Genomic DNA, 12319 nt, shown 5'->3' with positions numbered 1-12319 from the left:
ATGTGAACCTGTTGCGTGTGGTGAAAGTGAATGTTACCACATTTGTGTGGCTGTCACTGCAGCCATCACAAAGTGCTTGAATCAAATGTTTCATGAATGTTTACCACATGAAATTATTGAATGAGAGAAAACGGCCACTTCTAACATATTTCTGCAGCCTTGCTGAGCTCCTCTCCTGGCGTTTCCTCATCAGCCTCTCCAACTTGCTTCTCATCTACAGCCTCTGCAACTATGTTTTAATTTTTTTATCTCTTCTGGGGTAAATAATAAAAACAGTCTCAGTAACTTGTTGATGGTTTTGCTGTATCGCCTCTTTAATTGACGCCCATGTCGGTCCGACGTTGTGCCGGTGACCTCAGTGACCCATATTCAGCGCTGGAACCCAGTCAGGACTGAGCTCATCCATGTCATACGTCGGTTTGCCTTTAAGAGGACATATCAGAACACACATCAGTATTAATACTGTAAATTTAATAACACTAGTAAAATACTTTACTTCACAATAATGTAATAACCCCGATGTCCACTGACAAAACTCGGACTACGCTACATAAACAATATAAGCCCGACCTAAACAAGGTTGACCCACTTAAATGAACTCAACATAAACGGAACATGAGAACACTCTGACAAAATAATAGCAAAATAAATTATGACACAACACTAACAAAGCAAATTTAGACACTCACCAGAATGGAAATGTCTGGAGCAAACTTGTAGGTATCTGGGGATTTTGGAGAGTGTATATCAGCGTCTCACCGCTGATACCAGGACATTCGTTTTCTTTTCGTTAGCTCCGATAGCTTAGCCTCCTCGTTGTTTCCAAGCAGGAAAATAGTGAAACGAAAGTCCGTTTTCCATCTTTTTACCTTTTCGGTCGTGTGATCGGACATTGCACAAAATAACGCAGCAAGTTCGTACCATAGCTAAAATATCTGAGACGGTCGTTTTTGTCTGTGGCAACAAAGATGGCGCTGATACCCCTCCAGTGACGTCACGTTCCGAAGCTCTATATTGGATACTGAAATTTGAGACTGTATCCAAAACAGACCAGGGCGTATTTGCTTTTTTGAGGGAACACAACACTTAAGAGGAAATGCAATACTTTGTGCCAGATCCACCGGTGTTTTCTTGAATTATAAATTCATTCATATTAAATCTGACCCAAAAGCTGTCACCAAAGAATATTCTATTCCTATTCTATTGTTTTTCCCACTAAGCATATTTAAATATGCTGAACTACGTATAATACAATAAAAAAATACAACTGTTTATAAATGTAGCTGTTTGTATAAGCTTTCCAGTAACAAAACAGCGTGTTATGAAAGATTAAATGCGCAAATACGTTATTGTGCCTGCCAAACGTATAACGCTGAGAGGAGCAGTCGACCACTCTCAGATGGCCGCCCCAAATCTCGTCAGCCACAGTAGGCGAAAGCGGTCCGTAAGGCATGGGAGGTGTCAGTATGAGGTCGTGGCAACCCTTGGAAGGTGCCAAAGTCGGTGACAACACTGACAGCTAGCCCCGAAAACAGTGGCACTTGTGATGCATAATGGCAGGTGTCAGACAAAGTGTCAGTATGAGGTGCCAAAGCCAGTGCCAACACTGACAGCTAGCCCCGAAAACAGTGGCAGCCGTGACACCTGCCACCGGAAGTGCCACGGTAGGTGTGGTGTCACGATTTGCGCCTGCTGTTTCTCCGTAATGCTGCAGTCATAATGTTGTTGGCTGTAATAGTAAATCTGTTAGCAGGAGTAGTAAAGCCGTTAACTCCAGTGAAGCTGTTAGCTGCAGCAGTAAAGCTGTTACTTCACACATCCTGTAGTAGTAAATGTGTTGGCTGCAGCGATACTGCTGCTAGTTGCAGTGAAGCTGTTAGCTGCAGTGGTACAGCAGCTGGCCGCAGCAAAACCGTTAGCTAGTGATGGGTAAATGAGGCGTCACGAGGCGTTTCGACTCATAGCAACACTGTATTGATACTGTGTCGATACTGTGTCACTGAATACTGACACCTGCTGGACATTAAAAATCCCTACAGGCAATGTAGTTAGACTAATTTGATGACTTAGAATTTTATGACAATAAGATTTAAGTCATTGGATTTTATTATACATTGTATTATTTATTTCATATCTTAAGTGAAATTTAAAATATTTGTTCTTGGATACAGTCAATAAATAATGTGAATATGTACAATAAAGTGAAAATGTAAGTGAATGTGTTTGGAATGAGGATGCTTGTGGACTGGAGTTTTTTTTCACACATTTTTATTCAAAAAAATAAGTTTTTCCAAAGTTTTGAAATTCAGTCTATTACGCTTTTTTGACACAACTTCTCTTGCTGTGGAAAACACCCTCTCACATGGCACAGATGAGGCTGGAGTGCAAAGGTATTGCAATGGCAACCGGAAGAGGTTAGGATAAATTGTCGTGGTTCTGCCAGTATGTCATTGGATCCTGACATCTGGCAATATTTCCCTCTGCAAGATATCTGCACCTCCTGGATGGCATCAGCTGCGGCACCTTTGGTCTGCCTGCCTACTTCGGTGTCAACATGGTGCCAAAGGTTATCTAAAAACAACAAGTTGACATTTTAGTACATCTTGTCCAAACAAACAACAAATAATGCTGAATAAAATGCCTGAGTTGGGTGCAGACAACTGTTGTGAAGATGGTCTCGGCTGGGGCTCATTTGTGTGTCCGATAATAGACGCACATTCTGACCACAGTCTACTGATGGCCTCATTGCATTTGGAGGAACTGCAGAACCCAAGTGATTTAAATCTGGGGTCTAGAAGTGTTGCTAGGGTCAACACATTTTTTGACTCCAGATTGGAAGCAGTGTCAATGACTCGACACTTCAGGTTTTCATGTAGGTGTATGGCTGGCTGTGTGTGCAAGGTTGATGCATTGCTCTCTAGAGCAGGGGTCCCCAAACTTTTTCCTGTGAGGGTTACGTAACTTTTCCCTTCTCTGGTGGGGGGCCGGAGTCAGTTTGTCACAGACAAAGTATGACAATTGTAGGAGTGCCTAAATGTGAAAATTTGTTTTCCAGAAAGCACAATCAAATAACTCTCTCTGGGTTCTTAACAGAACAAAAGTCAGGAAATAAATAATAACACTATTAATGAAATAAATAATAACCAAATAACCCTCTCTGGGTTCTTCACAGAAAAAATCCAGGAATGATTATAGTCTGTATTTTCTGAACTATAAGCCACAACGCCAAAGTTTTTTTGTTTTTTTTAACCAGTAAACATACACATATAAGCCACGGATATCTCTGCCGCTCCAGGTTTTCAACAACGATGCAGCAGCAGAGGGGGGCGGACACCCAAAACTTGAGTAATAACAGGTCAATTGAATATCACATTTATTACGGTTGAAAAAGAAAAAGGTGCCAAGTTTAAATTTAACTGAACTGATTAAGGTAGTTTCCGAACTGTAACTAACAGTAAAAGTGCTGATCCTTTGTGTTGCTACTAGCATGTGCTAAATGAAAATGGGCGCTTCCTTCTTCTTCTTCAGATCTCAACAGCAGCTTGCATCCATTATTGTTGCACTACTGCCATCTACTGGATCCTAATATCTATACCTCAAATTCTCATAATGATTCCAGTATTATTTAAAAAAACAAATCTTCTTTTTTCCCTCAATGCTATTTAACTGATCAACATTATCAAATTTCAATTCCCTATTAAAACCTAATTCCGTTTTAATGGGCGCTTTCTTTTATTTCCAATTTTGACTTCCAATGATTCACTTCCTGCTAAAGAGCCCCCTGGTGGTTGAAGAAAAATCCACGTATAAGCGGCTTATAGTCCGGAAAATACGGTAAAAAAATCTGAATGCCCCCTGTATTGTTCAGGGGGCCGGACCAAATGTGGAGGCCCGCGGGCCGTAGTTTGGGGACCACTGCTCTAGTGCAAGATAGAGCATTTTCATCATTGGGATGACCTTGGATCCTGACACTCTCCTCTCTTCAGACAACTCCACTGTAACTTGATGGAAAGGAGCAAGCACAAGAAGTGTTTCTCCTTTGATGGTATTCTCATCAGCTGTAACTGGAGTCAAATCTGCTTTTAGAGAGGCCAGAGATACCCACACTGGTTCCCTCTCATCATGTAGCCTTGACAGCATTTCATATGTGCTGTTCCAGCGTGTTGGCACCTCATTGATGAGTTTCAGGATTGGTCGTCCCATCTGTTGTTGCACTTGAGCAAGCTTCTCCTTGGCTGTAGTGCTTGATCTGAAGTATGTGACAATGTGCCTAGATTTCTGTCTGATGGATGTAAGTGTGGGGATCTGATCACAGGATTTTCTAACTAATAAATTGAGAGTGCAATGCAAATCGAGTGCCGAATTACTAGCTGCCTAGCGGATGCGATCATGTTTGGTGCTGCATCAGTCACAAGACACCTTACTTTATTGGTTATGGCCCAGTCCTCCATTATGTCTCTTGTGACTTGGGCCAAATTGTCAGCAGTGTGACTTTGTGGAAAGTATTGTACTCCTAACACAGATGTACACAACTGCAGATTTTCATTAATGTAGTGACAAGTAAGAGTCAAATAAGCCTCCATGTTCACAGATGTCCACATGTCGGCCGTTATACTCACTGCCACAACTTGCTGTAATTCCATTTTCACTCGTTCCCGTTCCTCCTCAAACGTTTTGGTCACCATTTGTTTGATGGTCTGAAAATTATATCAGCGAAACAAGAACAAAATCAATATATTAAAATGAAAGATTAAATAATTTTTTTTAATTTAAACTACTACTTTAGATAATTTCCACACAAACCTTTCTGGTTGGCAAACCATATGAAGGTTCAAAGACTTGAACCAGTGCCTTGAACCCTTCACTCTCCACAATGCTGAGAGGCTGGCAATCCTTCATAATGAAATTCAGTAGAACCTCATCCAGCATTTACTTCCTAGAAGCTTGATGGTTAAAAATGAAGTAAACAATACATTTAGATTTGGCATCCAGTGTCATTTCGAAACAGTTCCTGTATTGGTCACGTGACTTGCTGAAACCAATACGCGCACCGACACGGGTGTTGGTCTATGGGCTTGATGCATGCGCCGGCGCGTCTGTGTTGCTGGACCCATCACTACCGTTAGCTGCAGTAGAAAAGCTGTTGGCTGCAGTAGTAAAGCGGTTTGCTGCTGTCTCATTCACTATGAGCTCTGTTTCAGTTCTATATGAAGGCAGGGGCCGTCATTCAGGAGGATATTTCTGAGGCATCTCTGATTGTTGGAGTGAAGAGGCCCCTGGAGGAGAAGGTCATCCCCAGGAAGACGTATGCTTTCTTCTCCCATACCATCAAAGCTCAGGAGGCCAACATGGGTCTGCTGGATGACCTGCTCAACAAGGTAAATTACACACTGTTTTTCCTCTTAACTACTGTAGCCTATTAAGTACTATGTGTTCACAAAGAAATATGGTTTTGTCAAATATCAAGGACAATCTTAGAGTCTTTTATCAGTTATGTGTGCCAAAGCTTCACACTTGTAGCCCAACACACACTTCTCCTCAACAGACTTCCCTGTTCAATCTTTAAAGGGACCCATGGTTAATTTGCCTGTAGATGTAAATTTTGTATTAAATTCTGTATGTACCGTATTTTCCGGACTGCAAGGCGCACCGGATTATAAGACACATGCTAATACATACGGTCAACAACAAAAAAAAAAAAGATAACACAAACAAAATAGTAGGTTTAGTTGAACTTTATTCGACTATGTAATAATACATGTTATTTTTTATTCTTCCACAAATCCATCAAAGTCCTCCTCTTCTGTATCTGAATTGAACAGCTGTGCAATTTCGCCATCTAACATGCCAGGTTCCCTCTCCTCATTGTCGGAGTCTGTCTCGTTTCCAGGTGGCTGTTCAGCAATGATGCCGGCTTTCGCGAAAGCTCGAACAACAGTTAAGGCAGATACATTAGCCCAGGCATCCACAATCCATTCACACATGGTGTCGTAACTTGCCTGGCGCTGCCTCCCCGTCTTAGTAAACGTGTGTTCAGTCTTTTGTCCATCACTCCCTCGCCGCTCGCAACTTCTTTTTGAACGCCCTGTTTTTACACCAATGTCCAGCGGTTGGAGTTCTTTTGTTAATCCTCCCAGAATGACGGCAAACTCCGAATTAGTTTGCTTCATTTCCTTTTCCAAAGTAGCACTGAGATGAGCGCGCATGGAGTCGCAGATGAACTGGGACGGTGATGCGTGGAAAAACCTATCTGGTTTTTACCGGAGGCATATGCTGCAGAACTCGGACAACAATTCTCTGATTGGTTCATCGCTGCTGGCGTATGTACTGTACACTTTACGTCTGTGTGTCAGGGACAGATTTTGGAATTCAGTCCAAACATAAGGCGCACCGGATTATAAGACGCACTGCTGATTTTTGAGAAAATTTAAGGCCTTTAGGTGCACCTTATAGTCCGGAAAATACGGTACTGTTTGTGATACAAATAAACTCCTAATTACTTAAAACAATTAAAGTATTTTGTTATATTTTTCACCCATGGAAGACGCCATTTTTTCACCTTGCTGGGTGAATGACACAGTTGTGTCCGTTATGTACTGGAATCTACAGAGGAAATGCAGGAAGGTTAACTTTACTCCAGTTTTTTTTTATCATATTGTGCTTGACTGGTGTAATGCCAGACTGTGACTGTGTAGGCTGTAATAAAAAAAAAACTGTGATGGATCATTTCCCGCATGACAAAAAAGAAGAGCGCAGTGGGAAAGTGAGAGAGTGAAAAAAACTTGACCAAAAATACAATATTCAATTTAATAGAAAACACTCCATATGTTCTGATGAGCTCATATCATCCGCTGTGAATCCTTCCCAGTGTGCCACAATTCGGAAACTGTTTGAAAATTTGAACTGGGAAAATGTTTGACGCTGAAAATAACAAGTTAGGATGGATATACAGATACAGGAACACTACATGTGCACCACAATGAGCCGTGCCAGTTTGAGCTGAAACAAAAAGTAAGTTGTCGGTTGTGCGAATGTGTGTGTATGTAAGTGTGCAGGTGTGCTTGCTTGCTGGCACTTTACTACGTCCTAGCTCGTGATGACTCCTCTGCCACGATGACCAGTGGGAGTCTGGATGTAATCTCCATCTATATTCCATAAAAAACAATAAGAAAATCAACTTTGTGTTTTTCAGGAAGTTCGTCTTATTGACTACGAGAAGATGGTTGACGCCAATGGTTACCGTATTGTAGCATTTGGCCAGTGGGCCGGGGTTGCAGGTATGTTAGGTTCTCCTCTGTTTGTTTCAGCTGGTTGGTCATTTCTCAGCATTCCTTAGGCATAATCAAACATTATGATGAAACTGTAGCAAATGAGTCATTCTTTGTAATGAAATCAAATTTCACCTAATTGAAACCAGATTTTATGGGAGCTAGGTCTTGGGCCTGGTTTACACTGAAGACCTTAAAGTGTCACAGCAAAGATTTGAGCAATTTATCCGAAACTTCACATAAATCGCTCATATATTCACTGAATCCTCACAACTTCCTCTGTTTCTGTGCATTCGGCCTGAATTGTTTTCGGTTTGACTTACCCTCATTACATCACAAGATGGTGCTGGTGTTACTACCCAGTTACTACAAAGGAAAACGGCGACACTGCATTGCTGTGGAATTTATAGCAGTCTGTGAGAAATATTTATTATTAAAATAATGGGATGAAAGCACAGCAGTTCATCTTTTAAAATATTGTAAGTGGTTTTATCGAGTCAGTGACTCAATTCAGATATTTTATTTTTTTTTGTGAAATCTGATTTCTTTGTTTTTTTGTGTGTGTGGTTGTTCACGTTTCCAAATAAATGTGACATGTATGTGATGTGCTGTGTGAGCTACAAATGACCTAAAATAGCGGTTCTCAACGTGGGCGGTACCGCCCCCCAGGGGGTGTTCAGAGGACGGCAGGGGGCGCTGGCGGACATTTTTACAAAAGGGGGGCGCTGGCATGCCTTTGGGGGGCGTTTGGTCGAAGGTCAACTTTACACCTTAAATGCATAACAATGCCAGTTTAGACTTTGAGCAGCTTGGTAAAGCAAAAGTTACGTATGTAACTACGGTTCTATGAATCCCGAATGACCGCCAGAGGGCGGTGCTGAAAGCACTGAATGTTCCCTTCGTGCATGCACTGTTCGAGCAATAATGTCAACAGAGTCACACCTGTGACACATTGGAGGATCAATCAGAGGCTATATAGCATAACGTCATCCGAGGCTCTTTTCCTACAGAATCTTCTTGCGAAAACGCAAGGATTCTGAGTGACAGAGAATCTCTGGCGGTCATCCGGGATTCATAGAACCGTAGTTACATACGTAACTTTCGTTCTATTTCATCCCTACTGATCGCCAGAAAGCACTGAATGACTAATACCAGCGATGTCACAAGGAATCCTGAGCACAAACCTCACTGAAAAGAACCTGGTCTAGAGGATGAGAGGAGGTCACACTCACATTGTAAAATCTAGTGAATGTGCTTGGAGAAGCCCATGATGCAGCAGCACATAGCTTCCAGTGGAACTCCTCTCAAGGCTGCCCAGGTAGTGGAAACACTCCTGGGAGAGTGTACCTTCACGCCGGCTGGCCGGGCCGGCGCCCTGCAGTGTAGGTGTGACAGATGACATCCACAATAGGAGATGCTGTGTGGAAAGAGGGCAACCTAATCTAGGGCCCCCATTAACACAAGAACAGCTGGTCTGGGCATCTCATAGCAGCAGTGGCTGCAATATACGCCACCAATGGCCTCACTGGGCACAGCAACTCAGAACTATCGTCAACTTCCCCTGCCGTAGGCTGAAACGCACCAATCTCAGTGGTTGGTTACAAGAAGAATGAGAAAACACTTTAAGGACAAACGCCAGGTTTGGCCACAAGGCATCACCAGAACCATCTGAACTCCATCGGAGACATGATGGGCTGATAGAAGGCACGTAGCTCTCTTAGCTGAGACAATAGCCAACAAAAAGGCAGTCTTGCATGACAACCACTTGAGGCCCACCTAAATTAAAGGCTCAAATGGAGGGTGGCATAGCGCACTGAGGACCAAGGACAGGTCCCAGACGGGCTCGCGAAACCAGTGGCAGGTGCAGTCTACGAACACCACACACACACATACAAAAAAAAAATCAAAAAAAAAACTGAAACCACATTATGGGTCCCCACTGTACAGCCATCAAGGTCAGCATGACTAGATGATATAGCCACTACATATACCTTAAGTGTCGAAGGAGACTGGCCCTTATCAAGAAGAGACTGAAAAGACTCCAAAACAGTGTGACACTGGCGACTGGATCATCAATACGGGCAGAACACCCAAGGGAAAACAGACGCCATCTGTTTCCATATTGCTGACGAGTTGAGGTGCCTGACTGGACCCAAATACCCAGTCAGCTGCTATTAAAGCCTCCCAGTGGCCAAACCCACAGCTGGAGGCATTGAGGATCAAAATGCCATATCCAACCCCCCAACTGAGACAGTAAATTCCTTCTGGGTGGAAGACACAATGGGACCTCGTGACCCAGATTCCATAGAAGTGGGAAGCATGGCGTGCCGGCCAATCCTTTGGCCCTCCTCGAGAACTCTCTGGAGAGTCTGCCAAATCAAAGAAAGGGGTGGAAAGGTATATAGGAGGACCCTGGGCCAAGGATGGCCAAGGCGTCCTGGACCAGTGCACCTGCGGCCCCTGTAAGGAAAAACCAAGGGTCGACTCCTCTGTGTCAAACAGGTCGACCTCTGCCTCATCGAAAAGGTCCCAGATCAGGCATACTATGTCGCCATGGAGGGACCACTCTCCCGGAGCTGCAAAGGGCGCAGTGACAGCAGGCCAAGGGTACAACCCGAGTTGTACCCTTGGCACAACTCGGGTTGTGCCGATCTTCGAGGTATGGCAGAACCTACATGCCATGGCCCTTCATAAGAGAGAGGGCTGCCTTCACGCACAGTGAGACCACCCTCATAAAAGGGAGAGGCCAAACGGGAGCGCACCCAGATAGGCAAACCTGAAAAAAGCGGCGATGTTCCGCCGTGATAGGTACATGAAAGTACACATTCATAAGATCGATTGATGCAAGCCATTCTCCCTTTGTCACAGCCTGAAGAACCTCTGCTGTTGTTAGCATGTGAAAAGGCAGGACCTTCAATACTGTCAAGTCCCCCAATATCCAAAATGGGACGAAATCCGCCTGTCATTTTCGGCACGAGGAAATTCAATGAATATTAACCTCCGGGTCGCCGTAGAGGATCCACTGCCTCGATTGCACCCTCGGCCAGGAGGGCCCTGGCCAAGGGCTTGAGCTTTCACCGGGTCGGTGATGATGGTCGGCCTGACCCAACGTGAGATGTGAAGACACCGCCGGATCTGTAGCCAGTAACCATGGGTCAGAGTGGCAACCACCCATGGATCCACAGCGAGAGCAACCCAGTAACTAAGCTGTTGACGAAAAAAATACATCTGATAGCTGGTCTGGCGGCCTCACTTCCTCTGCCCATAGCGCCTGGGGTCCTGGGGGGCGACGGCCAAGGTCTGGCCCGGGTGTGCCTGGTTGGTTGGCGGACCGACTCACGAAAGTCCCTGCTGGGTCTCTGCTGCACATCACGAGGGTAAGACCCACCAGGCCGAACAGCTGAAAGCTGGGGCCAGCTGATGGGCACCTCCGATTATGAGAAGGAGGGGACCTACCCCTGCTGAGGCCTGAAAGCCGTAGCCTAGTCCACCGCACAGAAAGGGCAACCATGAGGTGCAATTGCCAAGGCGGCCGGCATGTGCTCCGGTATTCCGAGTTACAGAGGAAGCCATCTGTAATACAACAATGAGCCCGCGGGCACCGAACATCACCACGCAGGGCTTCATCCAGAGACACAACAAGCGAGGCAACAGCAGGCTCGACCGCAGGCATGTGATCCAAGCCTGTCTGGACCAGCTCATGCATAGCTGCCAACACTTGACCATCGGTAGAGAGATGCGAAAAGGCTCTAGGGTCCCACCGACAAGCATGCAACTCCCCGAGGTACTCCTCTTTAGGAGGAGCCAGAGATTGGAGGCCTCAGTTCTGCACTTAGAGCGCCTAGGAGTGGCAACCTGACTAGAAGGCGGAAGGTCATTCACATACATAGGGTGTAACTGGGCCAGTCAAGTCACATTCACCGCATGGGGCATGTAGCTGCAGTTTATCAGTTGTCTGACAGAGCTTTAACCAGGTGATCATGCCTGGCCCCGCGATCAGAACAGTGGGAGCCATTCATGTCCAAAACTGTAGTGAGTCCCACCACAGGCAGACAGAGCAGACTTACGATTGGGAGAGGGGGCGGAAAGTACTACCATCACCAATCATAATAAAAGAGCAGCAAAGGGGCTGACACTGTCAGCTAAGGGTCGAAAAAATAAAACTGCCAATTAAATACACACGGAGGGGAACCGGAGGCTTGCTAAAATCGGGAGAGAGGGCGAAAACCTGTCTCCAATTAGAGCAGCAAGTGGAAAGTCGGGTGAGCCCAACACAAAACTATGATCACAAGATCGGCTGAAATTGGGAGAAGGGGCGAGACGCAACCGTCACCAATTACAGAAAAAAACCCGCGGACCAACGACAGGTAGACGTGGTCAGCCACATTCAGCATAGGATGCAAAACCAAGATTGGGAGAGGGGGCGGAGAACGCTACCGACACCAATCACAGCAGCAAACGAAGAGTCAGGTGAGCTCAACAAAAGATACAATTAGCTGAAATTGGAAGAGGGGGCGAGATGCTACCATCACCAATTACAGAAAATCTAGCGGACCAACGACAGGCAGACGTGGTCATCTACGTCGAGTATAGGATGAAAAACACATCAAGATTGGGAAAGGGGCCGGAGAACACTGCCGTCACCAATTAAAGCAGCAAATGAAGAGTCAGGTGAACTCAAGACAAAGCCACGACCAACAAGGTCGGCTGAAAATGGGAGAGGGGGCGAGACGCTACCATCACCAATTACAGAATAAACAGCGGACTAACTTGGTCAGCTACGCCAGCATTAGATGAAAAAACAGATCAAGATCGGGAGAGGGGGCGTGAACGCTGCCGTCACCAATCACAGTAGCAAACTAAGAGTCAGGTGAGCTTAACACAAGGCTGCGATCAACAGGATCGGCTGAAATTGGGAGAGGGGGCGAGACGCTACCATCACCAATTACAGGAAAAACAGCTGACCAACGTGATCAGCCACAGCCAGCATTAGATGAAAAACCCAGATCAAGATTGGGAGAGGGGGCGTGAACCCTGCCGTCACCAATCAC

At 45.1% G+C, this 12319-nt stretch overlaps 1 protein-coding gene and 1 long non-coding RNA gene across 6 annotated transcripts in view; one reads left to right on the top strand and one right to left on the bottom strand.

Moving 5' to 3' along the window:
• Positions 1 to 12319, top strand: part of aass (aminoadipate-semialdehyde synthase) — a 64400-nt gene that overhangs the window by 10070 nt on the left and 42011 nt on the right. For 4 of the 5 annotated variants that reach the window (XM_008410945.2, XM_008410947.2, XM_008410946.2 and 1 more), the window contains exons 3-4: positions 5202 to 5378; positions 7193 to 7277. In XM_008410945.2, coding sequence (XP_008409167.1) covers positions 5202 to 5378; positions 7193 to 7277 — 262 coding nt within the window. Of the gene's footprint in view, positions 1 to 5201; positions 5379 to 7190; positions 7278 to 12319 lie in introns of those variants that run through there. The other variant, XM_081607671.1, reaches the window with a different exon arrangement.
• LOC145551898 (uncharacterized) overlaps positions 2175 to 12319 on the bottom strand; it is a 49918-nt gene continuing 39773 nt past the window's right edge. The window contains exons 2-3 of the long non-coding RNA XR_014087765.1: positions 4620 to 7331; positions 2175 to 2571 (exon numbers count right to left, since the gene is read on the bottom strand). This is a non-coding gene — a long non-coding RNA (uncharacterized LOC145551898). The remainder of the gene's footprint in view (positions 2572 to 4619; positions 7332 to 12319) is intronic.

The sequence above is a fragment of the Poecilia reticulata genome, chromosome 6, assembly GCF_904066995.2.
Source record: "Poecilia reticulata chromosome 6, P_reticulata-male-v2, whole genome shotgun sequence".
NCBI classification, from domain to species: Eukaryota; Metazoa; Chordata; class Actinopteri; order Cyprinodontiformes; family Poeciliidae; genus Poecilia; species Poecilia reticulata.
Note: the sequence above shows the minus strand (reverse complement) of the source record. Positions and strands in the feature narration are given on the sequence as shown.